Below are 20,435 nucleotides of genomic sequence, written 5' to 3' on the forward strand. Positions count from 1 at the left end.
GGATCTAAATTTTTATCTTTGGAAAATAAAGTATTATTATGACATGAAAAGCATGAAGTAATTTGTATTAGTCGTATTTCGAGACACGAATTTATGCCACTTTGAAATTCTTTTATAAAGACCAGATGGCTTCACAATGTAGGCCACATATGGATCGCGGACGTTAAGTTGTATACTCTGGTTTAAATATTAGTCGACTTAGGGAATTTCTGTGGACATATATAGAGCAACTTTTTTTTTTAACCCGTTATAGCATTGTACTAGTGAGGGAAAACAAATGCGTCAGGTTATCGGAATGGTCGAGTTATCGGGGTTCCGTCTAATATTTTAGACCGTAACCATTTATCGGGTCTCTTAAGCTATAATTATTACAGTTGAGAATGCTAAATATGTATTTGCTATGTTTTTAAAGAAGTTTGCTAGCTTACCTATTTTGAGGATAACTGTAACTAGCCCTCTATATTCAAATCTGATTTTGAGGGTGTTCCCGTGATCCAATTTTGTCCAATCTTGGATACGTTATTTAGTATTGTCTACTAACCCGAAAACCATCGAAAAAGCTTCTGTTGCAATTTTGTCCAGGTTCTACCGTATATTGCTTGGACTACTACTATGTACTTCTGCCAATGTTCGTATAACTTTTGGAAACACTCCTGGAAGCCATTTTTCGCAACCTCCTGTGATGTAGTTTTATCTTCATCTGACGAAAGAAAGCGGCGTCCCTGCAAATGCTTTTTATCTGGGGATAGGTAAAAGTCACATGGAGCTAAGTTCGACAAAATGTTACGTTATTTGTTTGTCATATCAGAGTACCAGCAGTATTCACACGCTACCCGCGCTAAAAATAGAAATCCGTTGAATAAAAAAATCCTTGCCCTCCCCCCCTCCCCTGATGTTAAATGATCATTTTTCTTGAACTAAAATGCGTACACACCTTTTCAAAAAAACCTATTAAAGTTTCTTTGGAATTCATCAAATCATTAAATTAGATTTACAATTGCTTTAAAACTCTATTTAGCGAGTGAAGCAATTTTTTCTGCAATTTAAAATATTTTGCCAAATAAACAAAAAGAACACGAAATAGTATATTTAAATGTAAAATAACTCCGCAACTCTATTATTGTTCATCGCCAAACTCGCCCAGCTACCATCCTACTGTAATCTAGTTGTTAACGTGCGAAGCTAACTCCGATTAATTAGCTATTCCATCCGTCTAACGAAAAAAAAAAAATCCTGTGGGATTTAAAAATTGTCATCAGGAAAAGTAGAAGAAGTTGTATATTTCATTCGGATAAAAAAAAATTAAAAGTATCTTTGGAATTCAAAACAATTTGCCAAAAGACCCAGCCGATTAGCGTGCGAAGCGAACTCTGAGTGCTTCCATAATGTGAACTACTCAGGGTAAGGTTTTATACAGCTTGTCCTCGAACCTTTTAAATCATACTACGTACGTATGAGTTTCCAACTTACTATTTCATAAAGTGTTTGAGTGATGCAAGTTTACCCGCATGAAGACATCAGATGAGAACTTGCGATAATTAACTGAGGAGGTGTTCAAAATGGATATTTCCGTCACCTATATGTTCTTAGGTACATATGCACGCACAGATGTGCCGATAAAACTTGTGAACTTTAAATTGGTTGATCGTAAAATAGAAATTTAGGTCAAAATTTGATTTTTTCTTTTGTGATTTACAATTTCCTATTCGTAGAAAGGAAGTAAAGTGAAATGAATAAAGGATCCTTCAAATTCCTGACAATCTTAGCAATTTATTTCCATTTGATATTTTTTTTCGCCATAGGCATTGGCCATTTGGAGAAAAACATCGGCCATTGGCCATCTTTGAACAATCGGCATCGGTCAGAAAATGCCATTGTGGAGCCCTAGTTTCAACAAACAAATTTGTTATTGAAAGCTAGATAATGATAAGGAATTCTCTACATGACTTGAGCCGCACTTTTCTTTGTTTGTAGTGTCAGTTTCTTACAATCATTGAAAACTACAGGAATACTTGAATTGTTCTTGCTGACCCAGGAAAGTTATTTTGTCCTTTTGAGTGCATTATGAAAAGTGCTCAGTATTTTAAAAAAAAATCTCTTTTTAGTCTTTCTCTGACTTTTGCTGGGAAAGTAGGCTAAAAAACATAAATAAATAAATAAAGCAGAACAAATACATTCAAGTAATAATAATAATAAACACCAAAAGCTTTTGCCCTGGGTAACGTTTTAATTTAATAATATCCAAGACATTTAATAAAACACAATGCCTTTCCAAGTTTCACAATAATAATTTATTGACTCATTTAGGTAACAAATTGTCATTGAACAGATTTAGTTGTAATTGATATCTGTCATACATTTATTTTGAATATAACAAAAATATTTAGTTTTAAATAATTTGTCACGCTTCTAGCAATAAAAAAATGTAGACTACAAAACATCTTTTCAACAACTTGATAACAATAACAAAGACCCTATATGGGTATTGTTTTCAAACCCTTTTCCTTACTATTCAAATGAGACATTGAACGGAAGCCAATTTCTTAGAAGATTTCCTATTTCTAAATAGTTATACATTTATTTCAATAAGTTTCAGTTTAGAAAAAGCAGGATTTCTTCAAGTCTACCTTTACAGCATCTCATAAAGTCTCTATACAAAGTTTTTTGATGCTACACCTATCTCGGGCAACAAAAGTTTTACTTCCAATATACAAACATGTGGTGTTTCTTCAGAACATGGAATCTACAACAGACATGCAACTAGAAAACATTCATAGGTGGCATCTTAGCAAGTGGAATGATAATAAGAACAATAACTTAAAATATGCATTCAGGGTTTCCGCAGTAGTGTGAGAAAAGGCAACTTCCAGCTGCCTAATTTGTTGATGGAAAAATACCCCTCCCCTTCACAAATTGTTACACATATATATATATTTTATTAAATTTTATAAATTTATTTTCCCTCCTGTTTACAGTTTAGTTGCAATAGCCTTCCATTTCTATTTTTAATTCCCTTGTTGCAATACATTAAACATTCCATTGATTTTATAATTTAATAAAATAGCTGCCAATATTTCTATATTGAAACTTTTTAAAAATGAAAAAAAAAAAGTAATTTTGTGCCAAAATATTTTAAAAGACTTTTCAAGACCTTTATTTAAAGAATAAATTAAAAAAGATAAATTAAAAAAAAAAATAAATAAAATCACTTTTGGTTTGCTGCTAAAATCTTGCATGTGGCAAAATTTTACATCATAAAGAATGCAGCAAATTTGAAATGCTCATAAAAATTTGGCCATTAAAAATTCCCATTACATAAGATAGCAAGTAGACATCTATACCGTGTCATGATTTTCAGCCTTTACTCTCTCCAACTTGTAGGAAACCTGACATCAGACATACAAAAGACATAAAACAAACTACGCATTACAGACAAGAATAATTCTATATGAAATGAGAAAGGAATTATTCTGAATGCAATGAAGATCAACATCGTGCAAATGAAACATATAAAATACAATAAAACCTCGATCTTACAATTGTTGAGGCATCAGTACTACAATAATAAAACTTCACAACTGTTAAAACATTAGAAGGATTATTTTTATTTAACTTGCTACAGAGCAGATGCTCAACTCTTTCGAAAATTGAAATCTCAACAATTAAAATGCAAGAATTGGAAAGTACATATATACTTTGGATTGCAGCAATGAATTCAATATTTATAATCATCTAATGTTATCCAATATCGCTTCTGGTTCTTTTTTGAAATGATATGCACAATTAAAAATGAATTATGGTTTTTAATTAGTGATTTATAGAGATTTTTAAAATTCATCAATAAAAGTATTTTGATAATCAAACCAAATACTTTTAACAAAAACAACTGCAGTAGTGAACACTTTTCAGCATTTCTCTACTTATGCCTCAAAAATATTTAAAACATACTTATTAATTTTTGCTACAAGGTTATAATCATGGGAAAAAAACATGAACAATTTGCATACAAAACGTCTGTAACAATTTTCACAAGCACTCTATAGTTCAGATATATTTCAAGAGTTAATGCAAATTTCCTCATAAAATTTAGACACCAAAAAACCCTCAAACGTACATAATCAAGAAAAAAATACCAAAACCAACACTAGCTTCAGTATCAATTTGTTTTTTATCATCTGCTAAATAACTTAATGCTTACTTTATTTGATATGCAATTTCAAACTGTTTCAACTCTGAGACGACAAAAAAAAAAAAAAAAAAAAAAAAAAAAAAAAAAAAAAATCTGTCAAATCGGGGTTTTATGGTATAGACTACATACATTTAACAATTGAATCATATAAATGTTACTGAAAATTATGTACAAATTAATCAACAAATGACACTGTCGGCAGTCAATATTGCACTAAGGCAACGAATGCATATCACATGCTAAATATTGCTGCACAAAGAACAGCAATACGAAATAAATAAATAAACAAACAACATCTACAGGTTCATGAGAATAAAACTTCAAGTTTTATTTTATTTCATTACTTTTCATAAGATAATAAAATGCAATGAAATTTTTTAAAATGATAATAAACAATCATTAGATTGATATTTTAAATTTGTCATACCTTAACAAAGCATAATACATAACAAATTACTTTACTTGTTATAATTTGTATAGCCTAGAGACACCTCAGAATCAAGAAAAAAACAAAGAAATAAATAAATCTACAAATACTTTCATATCACATAAGTGAATAGAGAAAATTTAAAATAAAGTGAAGTAAAAATAAAAAGTAGGTTGAATTCAACTTAGTTTAAACCAATAAAAAGACTTTTTTTTCTCCTTTCAGTTGCTAGTATACTTCATAAACTGTAAATGACATTTTTTGTAATGCACAACCATTTATTAAGATAATTATTTAAAGGGAATAAAGAAACAAATCAAGATTAAACAATGGATAAAAATTGGAAAGGAAAAAAAAGTTCAAATATCCTTAAAAAAACATGAATTGATACTCATACTTATTCTTTAAAATAGAAGTTACATTAGACTTTTCCAATTCTTAAAATACCAAAACAACCCTTCCACATCGGAAAATTCTGTAGAATGTTTCTCCCTCCAACAGAATGGTGCTGACATTTTGTAATGAATTCCGCGAAGGGATAAACCAAAGGTTATCAGAAAAGTATGAATGCATGCATGTGTTCGCAGAAACCAGATGAGCGCTTTTAGTTGTTTCCCATAACGTGCTCATCAAAGGGGAATTGATCACTACCAATTACCTCTAAACAACTTTGACGCTGTTCCATAAGAACCCTAGAGGTGAAGGGGGGGGGGGGGAGGAATGTCTAAGAGAAATGCATCCCGATTCCATGTTTTCAAAGCAAAAACATTTGGGATACATGTTATCCCAGTCATAGGGAAAAGGTTTATAACTTCTCTGGTGTATATTGACGTGCCAACTATTCAATATATAAATATATTTGCAAGCCTATGCATAGTAAGACCAAGTATTTTATATATATCAAGAAGATTGTAGAAATGAAGTGATCATTGAACCGACTATAGAATATTTTTTAAATAAAATCTTTATTTGGAAGAACTATTAGATGAAAGTTACTGTGGGCAGCAAAATTTTGGGACAAATTACTTTCATAAAAATGTCAAAAATAACTTTAAAATGCAAGTTATTTGAGCCAAAAACATATTAAAACAGTGCTCTAAAGTTTAAATATTATGGATACATTGTCCTTACAGAAAGTGTTCTGTTATATTAAAAGATTCCTCTGGGGCATGTTATGCTAGTACACAAGTATCAAAAACTTTATTCAAGGAATGATAAAAAAACTTTTATAAGATGTTAAAATAAATAAATAAATAAACAGGGTTGATTAAAGGATTGCATTCATAATTGCAACTGATATTTTATGAAAAAATTAATTTAAAATGAAATAATTGGGCTTTCGAGTAAAAATAGCAGCAGATAGAGAAGATAAATTCTAAATGAAAATAAACAATTCATGTAAATATTTAAAAATTCTAACATTCTAACATATTTTTTTAAACTAAATTGTTTTAAGCTATTAAATATTATGAATTAGAAATTTATAATTTAACAGACCATAAAGATGTTCCCCTACCTGATGTTCAACCATACTTGCAATAATAGGAAAATAAATGAAGTTGAAACATTATAAAAACTTTTCATAATATATATTTTTATAGTCAGAACAGGAGCAATGTGAAATGAATGAATTTTCACTGAATGCACTACAATTAGTGTGAAGCACTATGAATTTTTTAAAAAATATATGTTTATTCATGAAAAATCTTACGATACTCCCTCTAAAATTAGTATTTAAAAGTATAATTTGTGATATAAAAGACATTTTTTTTCCTGATATAATGAGAGCAATCTACATCTTATACTCACCAAAATATCCATATAAAAAGTAAAAATAAATAAAAATGAGAGTAGATCTATAGCTTTTTATGAGTTAAGTAGATTAGACCAGATCAAAGTTTAGTAAATACATTTTTAAGTTTGAAAAGAGAGTGCATAGAAACAATTTTTCTATACCAGACATTCTATTGTATTAAATCTATCCACAATAACTAGCAGTGACGTCTGGTTTTGTAAATAAATGAGGATAAAGCTTAAAGTATGAATTAACTGAAGAGGTGGAGAGGCGAAAGAGGGATAGATATTTAACCCTCACGAAAACATGATGTATGTAACTACAATAATAAATGAAGACAAAAAAACATAAAGAAATAAACTTTCAAAAAAGAATTGTCACCCTGTTGAGTACAAACTACACAGAATTTTGTCATTTTTATTTTTATGTATTTTTATCACTGGTGAAGCAGCTGTTTAAACTGAACTAGATGTCTATCCCCTCAGCTCATAGAAAGCGAGATTTTTTTCTATTATTTACCAAATAAGGAGAAAAATTAGGATTTCACCATTCAATCTCTTTTTCCTTTTGCTTTTGCTTGTAATGGGGCTGCGCGGCATCGCTAAACTTTCTGGCTAGTTCTCAAGCATCACAGAGCCCGAGTCATCCTCCTGCTAACTGAAATACATGCTCCACTTAATAGCACCAGTGTATTATTTTTGAACACATTGCAAAAGCAGTCTCCCCCCTCATCATTTTGTTTTATGAATTCCGAATCCTTAAAATGTGATTACTCAATTAAAAAAAACAATAATAATTTTAAAAAAAGAAAAAATCAATTGAGTAAACATATTTCACAATCTGAAACATACTTAATACACTTTATAAATATAAAACATTCAACAACACTTATTTGAAGAATTGCATAGTGGATAATTATTTTGAATTAAGATAATGTCAAAACAGTTTTATTCAGAACTTCCACTCTGAGTGTGCTTTAAAAAATAAAATCACATAATAAATCCTAATAGAAAGTTCCAATTCAAATGCAGCGATAAATATAACAACTCTTACAAATAAATGCAACAAAATAACCAGTAAGCAAGCATATTTATAACCAATTTTTGTTTCATATTTTGATGCACTTTAATAGTTAATGTTTCATACATTAATATTACATAAAATCTTTGCCAACCAAACAGAAAATGTTAATCTAATACTGCCTCCTTTCCTTTGCACATTTTGAATAATTCCTTGAACTATTCAAGAGGCACTAAAAGATTTTCCGCAGGTCTAAATTTTACAAGATTTATGTAACATTATCCTGATAAATACCATGATCAACAAAGGAAAACTATCGTGCTAGAAACAATAACTGACCCAAATGCATCAGATTAATTATAGGTGGATGAACTGTATTTAATGGAGAAAAACAGGTAACTCTACAGCTTTGGTCTCAATACTCATACTGTCCTCCCATCTTGTTGCCAAGATCTTGATCTTGCATTGGAGGAGCTTGCTGTTGGCCCATTTGTGGAATCATGGCGGGGGGTTGTATCTGTGTATGGAAACTTGTCTCCTTGTAGACAAACCACAAACTTGAAATCCAGAGCATGCAGTTGGCAAAGCCAAAAATCTGGAACAAAAAATACATGTACGTTACTTTTAGGACTCGACTGATGCATCGGCGCCGATGGTTCATCAATTTCGCCATCGGCATCGGTTGCTGATGCTAACTTGGAGGAAACATCGGCTCTTCAACCTTAAAAAACATCGAAAAGCTGATGGAATTGGCCAATTTTTTTGCAAAAAAAGGACCTTTTTGCTATTTTACTTCTTATTACAAAGCAACGGGAGTTATTGTTTTCATATAAAATTTTTTGCTTGAATTTCAGTATGACTTTCTATTTTAGTCACAACTAAAAGAATTTTTAATAATGCATTCAGGTAAAAACAAGTAAATTATTGCGTTGTTTTTTTTCGGCTGGATGTACGTATGTATCTCTCATAAGTCATCACTCAAAAATGGTAAGCTGTAGAAGGTTAAAATTTCGTATGTGGGGTCTGCGTATGTTCCAGTTGTGCACTTCCCTTTCTGTTTTCAATTGGGTGTTCTAAAAGGCCTATTTACTCATTTCTTTTTTGTGGCTATTAATTACTTATTTCATTGCAAAACTAATATAGCGTCTTAGAATGATCATTTGGTGAAATATTGCTGAACTGAAGACCAACTTGGAAAAAAATATGAGATGGAGAAACCGGTTTTAGTGACACTTTGTGAGATTCCTGTTGAACAAAGGGTAATTTTTATTCTTTCGATATTTATAATATGAATCACAGTAATGCAGTCTTTTCTGTATCTTTTCGGTGGCATTACAAGTTTGGAGTCCTTCAAAATACATTTTGGGGCCCTTTTTTTCTATCACGGAACTTGTACAACATTTATCATAAGCATTTTTTTAATATCCACATATGAGTGAATCTGAATTTTCAGCATTAGAGCACCACATACAAAGTTGAAGCATCGATGGAAGGTATTGAAAGTAATCTGATGAACTGCGTTAATTACAACCTAACATTCAGAAATGTATCAATTACAAACAATGGCAGCCCTCCCACCAAAGTAGCTGGTCTTATAAGTCAATCTCGCTTAGATCATTGATTTCCTCAAATTAATGTGAATTATTTCTTTGCTTCTTTGATTTAATGAGTTCTAATAATAACACACTCAAAATAAAGTTATATGTGTATTAGTCTTACTAATATTATATATGCGAAAGTTTGTCTGTATGTCTCCCTGTCGATAGCGACAATTGTTGTATTGTTGATTTTCTTTGCTTTTCGTGATTGTTCAAGGCTTTTCTCAAGTCAAATCTTGAAGGAAGATTTTTGCACAAAATTGGCAAATAATACATGATTTGGCTGATGATTTTCCATTTAAACGGAACTTTAATGTAATTAATGGTTTTTATTATTATTTATGCTGATTGAACACTTACTCATTATCCAAACAACCAACAGATTGCCAAAATTTTTGCAGAAAGATTTTCGTAGCTGATGCATTTGGCAGTTTTTTCAACGTTGCTGTTTTTGAAGCCGAAGACTACGTCATAATGTTTCTCAGCTTTCACCATGTAAACAAAATATCGTCAATCAAAGAATTTTCAAAAGACTTTTTTTACTGTGTTAAATAATACAGCAACTAAATTAGGCAAATGCATAAACAGCACAAAAACTTCCATTAATTTTCCTTTTTGCACAATTTCAAACAATCACCAAATTTTATTACTTATTTTGGTAACATTTCGAATGAAACTGTTTAGCGCCATTTTATGGTGACCAAAAATATCTCAGCATCTGGCGACGATAACTCTGTAACGAAAATTAATATCATATCGTTTTACAAAGTAAGGAAAGAATGGGGGAGCATCATCGACGGTACCCCGAAACGACTTTCGCAAATTCGGTAAAATCGCACAAAGAGCCACAATGATTGAAATTTCCAGAAATAACTAAAGCAAGTATAAGGGGATTACGAGCGCAGCTACTTTTTTTTAATCACTTCGTATTTCATTAGCCATACAGATAAGGTTTTAGACTCCTTGTTAAAAAAAAAGTATCAACAGATTAATCTTTTTAAACATGAGAAGATTAATTTCATGTTTTTTGAATTTGTATATGCTTAAATATAGTGCTTTCATTTCAAAATTAATACTACTTTGTTCTTTATACTCATTGCTATTTTAGTTTTATGGGTAAGGAAGAAACTCTATTTTTAATCACGTCAAAAAGATGTGTTTTAAATTCTTTCACTTAAAACAGAAAACAAAAGCAAGTAACGATTTTTTCTAATAATTATTACTCACCCAGGCAACGCCGGGTATTTTTGCTAGTAATATATACGTATACAGTCGACTCCTGCTTCAACGTGATCCGACTTATGCGAAATGGCCATAACGCGATTTTTTTCACCAGTAAAGAATTTTAGACCTAACGCAAATTCCTTGCGCAACACGAAAATTTTCGGAAAGTAATCGTGGTGTGTAAGTATCGGCTTTGTTATTGGCTACTAAATTTTTCTTTTCTTGAATGGACCTTCATCCCTTTAGCATCACTGAGAACGGAGTTTCCCCAAACAGTTGCTTATACAAATAACTACTCCTCATTTTCCATTTATTTTTTTCATTCTAAATGTGAAAGTTGATGAAATATAATGACACCTAAGAGCGCTGTTTCATCTAAAGTTTGTGAAGATAGAAAGAAAAAAGAGAAAGATTCTGACAATTGAAAGAAAAGCTAAAGATTATATGCTTAAAAAACTATAAAATGCATCGAAGATAGCACAACAATTAGGTATGAGTGAATCTTCCATTTGAACAATTAAAAGTCAAAAACAGGAAATCCGTAAAAGTTTACCGATTAGTATCTAAGCAAAATGCAAAAATTTTGAAAATGGAAGTTGCTCTCGTATTGTGAATTTAAGAAATCATTTAGAGGGTTTTGTCATAGATGGAAACGTTATATAAGAACTAGAGTGAAGCAACTGTATTGTGTATTTAACAATATATAATAACGTTGATTTGATCACACAGCATACATCTTAATTTTCTTAAGTTACAATTATCATTTCTGAATCTACTGTATATTACTAATATAGTGCATTTGTTTTTCTTACTACATACTGTACGTACCGTAGTGGCTTATTTTATGTCTTTCTTTCCTATTAATCATTGATTTTGTGCATCGTAGCAGTATTTTCTGTGGAATAAAACATTACTTTTTTAAAAAGTACAAATAAAAACTCAGTTTTTTATGTAAGATACAGTAATGTATAGTTAAGACATGGTTTTCAACAGTTTGAGGTGGTGTTTACAAGTATCTAAAATAATTGGGTATGTTTATAAAAGTTTTTACACATACCCTTTTCCACAACGTGAAATTTCAACTTATGTGAGTGGTCTTGGATCGCATCCCTTATGTAAGTCGGGACTCGACTGTATACATTTTGCGTACGTACTTAGTAGACTTTCACTCAATAGTTTGCTTCAGTTTCAAATCCCGGTTTTCGGATTGCACTATACTTGTATTGACCAAATATAGTTGAGGGGATAGAGGGGGGGGATACGTGAGAGCAGTGGGGTAGCTAGAGTGGGGCGGAGGAGGCGGTTCGCCACGGGTCGGCAAATTTTCCCTCAATGTGTGGGAAAAACAAACGTATTTTCCCAAAAAGGTTTGTATATTTTTAATCTATATTTGCAAGCAAAAAGAAAATCTCTTAGAAATGTAGGGGAAGGTTGCGTTCTATGAACCGGTTCCATGACTAGACCGTGAAGATATTTCCTATACTAGAGTTTGTGCAGATGCGTAATCAGTTTTAGTACCTTCCTTTGTCTGAAAACAGTTTACTGCAGAGTCGTCAAGTAGCTAAATCATTTAATCATATTTTTAATCGGTCAGAAAAGATTTCTACCATTATGTTACTAATTATTGAGATTTTCATTCAGTTATAACATGCTTTGAATATCACTGATCATCTAAATGTGAGCATTGAATTAAAAGAGTGCCTTTTCAAGTACAATTCCCCATACTTTATGTTTTATCATGATTTGTCACATCCGTAACACCTATTAGAATATTCAAAATGACTCAGTTGCTATCATTGGACCACTAGGTGTTTTCACAAATGGACCACCTGACGAAGTGTTTCATTCATGAAAAATCTCAAATATTGATGTAACTTCAGCTCCATTACCTTTGAAAATTGCTCAATTGTTTTAAAATAAATATAAAAATGAAAAAAAGATTCTCAGTAATTTATGAAAACTCTTATACTTTATTATAATTTCAAGGCAAATTTTTTAATAAAATTGATTAGAAATTTAAAACATAGTTTCTAATACTTTTGTTGTTCCAAAAAAAAGCAAAAACTAGTAAAATATGGCCAGTGAACAAGTGAGAGTATGTAACGTGCTACAGTAGCTTACAGAAATGATGGCATGGATCTTAACGAAGTCTGCCGACAATATAGAGTCCTGAAAGCAACTTTAAACAATCGCACTGAAGATAAAAACTGGTTTGTTTCACCTTAGTCACTTATTAAAAATTTAGGAGATAAAGCCCTTTGAAATAGGAATATTATTAGTGAATCATATATTGAAACTAGAGAAGGAATTTTTGGAATTACTTCCGAAAAATTGGGGGAATTGGCCTTTTAAGAGGCTGGGAAAAATGACATGTCCCACCGATTTAGTTAAGACAAAAAGAGTGCTAATACTATAATCTCTGGTAGTGTGAGACTTAAGCTTCTGGTTTCAGTAATATAATGGTTAAAAATGTTCTTTGACATTTTAGAGAGCAAGTATACTCTTGAGTCAAACGAAAATATTCAAAATCAATTTAACAAAATTCTCAGCAGTTGGAAAGAGGTTGAAAAGGTATTAGCTAAGAACAGTGTTGCACAGGTTGAGAGCGAACGAGTGGTGAACGAGGCGTGATAACAACAGCTGTGTGTTGTGTGAGTGCTGGTTTTTTGTTGTTTTTTTGTTTTTTTTATGTTTTTCTTATCCGAAAATGAAACATTTTAGAAAATAAATCTATTTTTCCTATAATTTATTGTTATTTGTAGTATTTATTGATCACCTGTTAAAAATATTTGTAAGTTACGCATTGATTTCTTAATTTGAGAATGTGGTTCATCGAGGGATTTCGTTGGGTGGCGCCTCGCTCGTGATCCTCGTCCTGTTACTTCTACAGACGAACTTTGGTTGCACATACAAACAATATGGAATTCTCTTCCGCAGGCAGATATTCAAACATGGTTTCACTGCATGCCCAGTCGTGTAGCAGCTCTTATTGCGGCGCGTGATGGAAACACAAAGTACTAATTTCTATCTCTTTTTATTGTTTGTTTGGTTTGAAAATGTAATCATTTATTTGTACTATTACCACTCAACTGTGTATTAAATTTCATTCAACTATGATGCTTCCTTCATGGTGTTGCAAATTTCACAAACAGGAGTGTATAATGCATAATAACAAAAATCAACATCCGCCGATCATAACCCAATGACGATTAATCATCAGTTTTTTTTTCTTTCCCAAATTAAAGGAGGTTTACATCAAAATTAAAAATTTTCTTTTCTAGAAAATAATTACTTTTCAATTTGTAGCATTAAAGTAGTTATAAATAATTAATAATCCTAAAAAAACTAAAATTAGGACAAAATAGTCAGTATTTAGCACATAAGCATCTAAATCAATTAGAATTAAAAAATTTCTGAAGATAAAATTTTGCATTTTCCCAGAAAATAATTAGAAATAATCCAAAAAAAAAAGACACATTTTGCATTGTTTTCAATAGTTTGCATTGCAATAAACTTCCAATGCCGTTTTTAGAAACTTAGACACTTAAAAAGTCTTATGTACTTCCATCTTGGGAATGACCAAATATGGCTTTTACGCCAAAAAACAAGAAATATTTTTTTGAAATTTCTTTGTAGCATGAAAACAATTTAAAAGTAATAAAACTTCATGAAACTACAATTCGGTAGAAAAGTTTTCATCACATTTCGATCCAAGGCAATAAGAATAAGATTAAGTACAAAATGTTTCATTTCAAGAAAATTATTTATAATAATAATAATAAAAACAATTTGAAGCACATTTTATGTTATTTTCATTAGTTTGTAGTTGAAGAAAACATCCAATTCCGCTTTGTTTTTGGAAACTTAGGCATTTAAGGATTGTGTCTACTTCCATCTTGTGAATCACCAAACATGGCGACTACGTTTCACACGTAGCTCACTTTTCGATCAAAACACGATTTTCCCCGATCGACCCTTCAATCTTCAGGCTTGTGCTTCCGAAGCAGTAAATTGTTTTCTTCCCTGTTGAGCTCGTGCATAATTCCTGCTCACCAGAGGAATTTTTTTCTTGGGAACTATTGAGAGTCAAAAATGGCGACTGTGGAAGTTTTTTTGGGTAGCCACTTTTTTTATTGCCAGTGTCATTTTGCCTCAAAATTTTTACAATTTTTTTCAGGAAACATTGATAAAAATGAAGATTAGACCTCACGGAACAAAATTCCCTGGGATTTTTTTTTTGGAGGGGGGGGGGGGGGGGGGCAAATTTAGAAAAATTCCCTGACTTTTCCCCAACTTTTTTAACTATGCCATTTCCCCTGACAATTCCAGGTTTTCCCGGAGTGTACAAACCTTGAGCAAGTCAGGATTACACGATTACCAGGCTAAACAATTATTGAAATTTAGATTACAGTTACGATTATGCAAGAAACAGTTGATTAAAATTTCGATTACTAGAATACAAGTGTCTCATTGCTAGATTATGATAATGATTTCAGTTACACAAAAATGTAATCGATTACACAGATAACGATTACGTAATCGTTGATTACTCCAAGCCTGGTTGGAACTGTTGGTATTCGTTTAAGCAGGGCTGACTGTACCATGTGATTCGGAGTATCAGTGATGGCGATTTAGAAGAGGGGGGGGGGGAATGCCCCCTCCATTTTTATGGTTCATTTATTTATTTTACTTTCCAATTTAGGAACTAAAACTAAATAAAAAAAAAAAAGCGGAAGCGTCAAAATTTTCAGATCGTTATTATTTGTTTTATTTTGTATATCTGTTTATGAAACATTATTTAGCACAAGAGCAACTTTGAGTTTATATATTCATTGTTTAGATATTAGTAAATCAATTGTTTTACTTAAACAAGCTGTACTTGCTCAATGAAATTATTATCAAGCATTTGTGACAGCTCAAAATACTTAGGAGTAAATAATGTAAGTCTTAATTCATGCCTCAGTGTTTCTTTGGGGAAAGTTGTGTACATAAATCATCAAAATCTTAAGAAAAACGTAAGTTAAAGCTGTTAGATTTACATCAACTACCACTCATCTGCTGTCAAAACCAGCCTTAGCAAAATTTTGTACTTTTTTTTTCTTTCATTTCTTTTTCTGCCTCCCCCCCCCCCTTCAGTCCCAATCGCCGCCTCTGGCGAGTATAATCCACTTTGGTGGTAAATTGTGGCAAATCTGCCACACATTAAATTTTTGTTATACAACAACACTATTCTATCCTGAAAGTTTAGCAAGTCGACTAAATTTCAATCTAGTAATTTTTTCAAATCCTAAGGAATGAAAGTAGAAACAATCAGAACATGGAAAGAAAACGCCTTAACAAAACCATTGATAGTGACACAGCCATAGCATTTACAGAGATGTAGTGTGGCATGCTTCTAAGAACACACTACATACATCCAACAAAAATTTTTTCAAAATTTGAGTGTCAGTGCTGTAGCTGGAAAAAAAATGTTTGGGAAACTCACCTTGGGGTTTGGGGGGGGGGGGGGGGGAGAAAAGGTGACTTAAAACCAATTTACATAACATTTGTATTATTTTTACAATAATAAACCAAACACTTTTGTGTGGGGGGGGGGCAACCCCTGCAATTACAGTACTGCATGGAATGGCTCTATTAACAATTTTTTGTGAGGAAAAAATGGTAATTGCTTGAGCATAACTATATGTAAAATTCTCTTTATTTGAAATAGTAAAGATACTTGGTGCAGGCATGCTAAGATATACAGTCGGACCTCGATATAAGGTCACCCCTCGGGACTTCACGAAACTGATCTCATAAGCGGGGTGACCTTATAACCGAACCATGTATATTTGTGGATAAATAAACATGTATATAGATTAATTATTTTTAAAATTTAATACATTCAAAAATATCAGTAATCTTAATATATAAAATCAATGTCCTGAGATAACATATACACTGGTGTCCAAAAGTTAAGCATAATTGCTATTTATGTGAGTAATGAATGAAATATACATCAAAATAGGAGTAAACGTGATATGCGAGTGCAACACGGTTACAAAACAATGAAACTATTAAAAAAAAATAGTATTTACTTTTATTATTCAAAAGAATAGTTTGAAAGAAAATTAGGCATATGAGGAATCTACTCTTTTTACACAAAAAAAAAGAAAAAAAAATATGATACTGAAGTTTAAAAATGTGTATGACCACCTCTGACAGCCATGCATGCTGCACACCAATCACTCATGCTCTCTATGACATGGTGGATGAGTTGTGGGCTCAAACAGTTCCAAGCATGCTGGAGAGCTCTTTTTAACTCCAGAACGGAGCTTGGCGGGGACGAAATGGGCTGCAAGTTCTCTCGTGAGAATATCCAAGACATGTTCAATAGGGTTCAAATTAGGGGAGTTCTCTGCCCACGTCATTCGCTAGATATTTTCTGATTTAAGGAAGTCATTGACCACAGCTGTACTGGGATAAGGCGCATTATCACCCATGAATATGAAATCAGGACCGACAGCACTTCGAAACAAGCAAACATAAAAGGTTCAAGAACTTCGTCTCTGTATCTTTTACCAGTGACAGGACCTTTCTCACATATAAGGAGGTTGCTGCGACCATCCTACATAATGCCCGCCCACACCATTACTCCCGCTGACGCAAAGTGATGTCTTTCTCTTGTGTTTCGCGGTTGGGAACGAGTTCCCTTTTCTCTCCATGTTGTTACCCGATGAGAATCACTCTGTAGAGTAAAACGGGACTCATCACTCATCATCACATTGGCCCACTGTCCCCACACTCTAATGGTGATGTTGCAAGCTCCAGTTTAAACAAACGCGTTTCTGTGCTACGTGAGAGGAATGCAAACTGCTGGTCTTCTGGCATACAGACCAACATGATTAAGTCTCCTGTAAACAGTTAGCCTTGAAATTGTTATTCCAGTGGCGGCACTGAGCGCCAAACCCAGTTCTCTGGTAGCTGTCCCTATGACGTCACGCAGAAATTGCCAGAAATCGATCTTGGTGAGCGGTTTTGACTCTTGGTCGACCTGGCACTGGCTGTCGGAGAACATCTCTCGTATTTTGAAACTTCTGCCACAGTCTCAAGATTACACACTGAGACACATTAAGAATACGAGACACTTCGGATTGTGATCGTCCAGATTCCAGCATTCCAACGATTCTTTCCTTCCCAAACATGTTCAATTGGCACCTTTGTGCCATTATTAATCTTGTTTCACCAAAACCAATGTTTCTTGGAACAGTAATTGCATGAAACGCGCCTGAACTCTCTGAAATGTGAGAGTCGTTTTATCCACATTCCGACATGCGCACCCATTTCGCGAATGATGCCATCGACTATGATATTTTGCATAAGCATAATGTTTCTTCTTTAACCAATGAATCTCCATAAGTAATTTTATATAATTTTATGAACATTTACAAGAGTTTTCTCACATTTTATGAATTATGCTTAACTTTTGGACAACATATATATGTATATATATCAATGCACAGCCAATACCGCTGAACCCTCAGACTTGAAGTTTGGCAGGCATGTGCTCATGATTACGAAAGTATCTACTAAGAAAGGATTTTTTGAAATATCAATTAGTTCGGGAGAAATTAATTAAAACCCCTTCATATCTGTGAAATTAAAACCTGTCATTGAAATTTAAATTTCTTATTTTCAGAGGCTTTCCTCCATTCAAATCATTATTCAGTACTTCATTTCAACTTTTGGTCAATAGCGAATTTTAAATTTGATATTGTTTTTGTTTCTCACGTGATTCTTCGAGGCTTTTCTGAAGTCAAATAATAATGTTTCTGTCTTTTGCTTCCATATTTTCAAAACTAGAAACAAAGTTTTTAAGAACATCATCACAAGCGGACTATATTTTTGAATTTAGAAGAGTGCAGTTTCCTGTAAAAGTTTGCTTTGCAATAACCGTTAATAGGTCGCAAGGACAGACAGCAAAAGCAGGGATCAATTTAAGAGAAGACTTTTTTTTCAACACGACCATTTTTATGTAGCTTGCTCCAAAGTCAGTTCATCAAGCAGCTTAATAATTTTAGCACCAGAAAAAAAAAACTAAAAATGTTGTATACAAAGAAGTTCTTGCTTAAACATAAGTATAACAATAAAATGTAAATGGCCTGTGTTTGCAAAGATAATTAATACTTTAAAAGGGTCGTTAATAACAGTTAAAGATCGGTTAAAGACAAGGGCATATATATAAAAAGTCCAGGGGCCCCAGTATCCTCCCAAAATTAGAAAAAATTATAGGTAATAAGTAATTATTACAGGGGATTTTCGAAACTAGGTGCACCAAGCACTGTTAACCCCTGCTAATTCCATTACCCGAGCAATGCCGGGTACGGGAATGCTAGTTAGGTTATAATAGTTGAATAGATTTGAACCAATTAAAACTTTTGGAAACAATAAGACATTTTGAAATGATTTTTTAAAACTTTCATTTAGAGTAAAGCTGCATACAAATATGCCCAAGAAGAGAACTGATGAGCAACTTACCTAACTTAAAATTATCATAAATACAGAAATGCTGGGGGTTTTCTTTCGTTTAAGCACAATGGTTTCTAATTGTTTTCTGAAAATTTTCTTTGGCTTCTCATGACTGGTAAAAAAGTTTGATATGTACACGCTGAGTGCCCTCATTACTACTGCTTCATATTTTAGCGTCACTGTTGTAATACTCACTTTCTACTGCGTTTGGTGCACTACATGCTATGTAATAGGATTATGGCTTTTCACTTTTTAAGGATCGTATATCGCAAAAAATTCTTTGAAGTGAATCTATAAAGCACTGAAATTATTTAAAGAAATCAGACAGAAGTGACCTTATAAGCGATTAATGTATTATGACCTGACCACATATCTGATAAAACACAACATAGAATTCCTATTAAGTGAGCAGGGACTTTAGAAAAGTGATCTTAAATGCGGGGTGACCTTATAAGCGAGTCACTTTATATCGAGGTCTGACTGTATTTATATCTTACTATATGATTTCTAGAGAAAAATGATCAGATACATAGCAAGCCAGCCTTCAAAATAGTGTTTAATATTGCAACTGCATAAGAACTCCACTTCGAACAAAAATTAACTTTCATGAGCATTCATTAACAGTAAATAACGTACCAGAGAGACGTTTAGGGAGGCGAAATTTCCAGCATTCACCGTACGGCACACCTGAACATCTTCCTTGCAGACATCAATATCCTGGAATAGGTTCGAAGGATTTGTATAGTACTTCACATCCGAAACACCTTGGGCCCAGGCGCAAGAGCCGGCAAACCAGAAAATTGAGAGAACTCCTGAAGCCAGCAAATCCTACAACAACAAAAAATTTAGAATTATAGCCAAGTAGATGGCTGCTATCAAAATCATCAGAAATAAAGGCTTGTTAAGCACTTAACCAATGACACTGAGACTACTATATTATAATATATTAGTTTAAAACAATTCGCTTTGATTCTTAAACACACTTAGATACACAAATAAAAATATTTAAATATGTTAATCCTATATATACAGTATAACTGAGATTTAATGATTTCCTCAATTTAATGATACAGTTCACTGGTCTGGATTTTACTGTTTTAAAGGGGTATCTTGTCTAGCGGCTCGATTTTGAGGTGATTTTGCAAGAGTACTAAGAAAAAAAAATGTAACCACCTTTACTATCAATTTTTTATCAGTTTTTTTAATTGATACTTAAAAAAATAAAAATGTACAATAGTGGGAGAAAAAATTTAAAATTGAAAGGAAGGCAAAGTGGGGAGAAAAAAGGTGTCTACTGGTTGACAAGATTCCAATCCTCCTGGTGATCTGAAACATGAAATTAAAATTGATTCTTATTAAACAAGGATATAAAATTATCTGGACATAGCGGATTTGAAAAAAAAAAAAAAAAAAAAAAAAAAACATTTTTGCACAAAATGGAGCCTTTTTTAAAAAGAAAAGGACATTTTTGGCTCTTTATTTCAACTTTGGTAAAGTCTTAAAAATAGCAAAAAAAACACAGAAACCCCTACGTGGGGACAACTTTAATAGTAGGGGAGACCAGCGCTAGTAGTGACTTTTGTCTTTTTTGAAATTACTGTATGATTTCAACTGATGTGAAACACTTAATGCATAATATCATTAGAGTAAACCTTGAGCAATATATTTATAAAA

General features: G+C 32.4%; 1 protein-coding gene across 1 annotated transcript in view; it reads right to left on the reverse strand.

Moving 5' to 3' along the window:
• Positions 1-7,846: 7,846 nt before the first annotated feature.
• Positions 7,847-20,435, reverse strand: part of LOC129219145 (synaptophysin-like) — a 43,484-nt gene continuing 30,895 nt past the window's right edge. The window contains exons 5-6 of the mRNA XM_054853468.1: positions 19,398-19,589; positions 7,847-8,026 (exon numbers count right to left, since the gene is read on the reverse strand). Coding sequence (XP_054709443.1) covers positions 7,847-8,026; positions 19,398-19,589 — 372 coding nt within the window. The remainder of the gene's footprint in view (positions 8,027-19,397; positions 19,590-20,435) is intronic.

This window comes from Uloborus diversus, chromosome 1 (genome assembly GCF_026930045.1).
Source record: "Uloborus diversus isolate 005 chromosome 1, Udiv.v.3.1, whole genome shotgun sequence".
NCBI lineage: Eukaryota > Metazoa > Arthropoda > Arachnida > Araneae > Uloboridae > Uloborus > Uloborus diversus.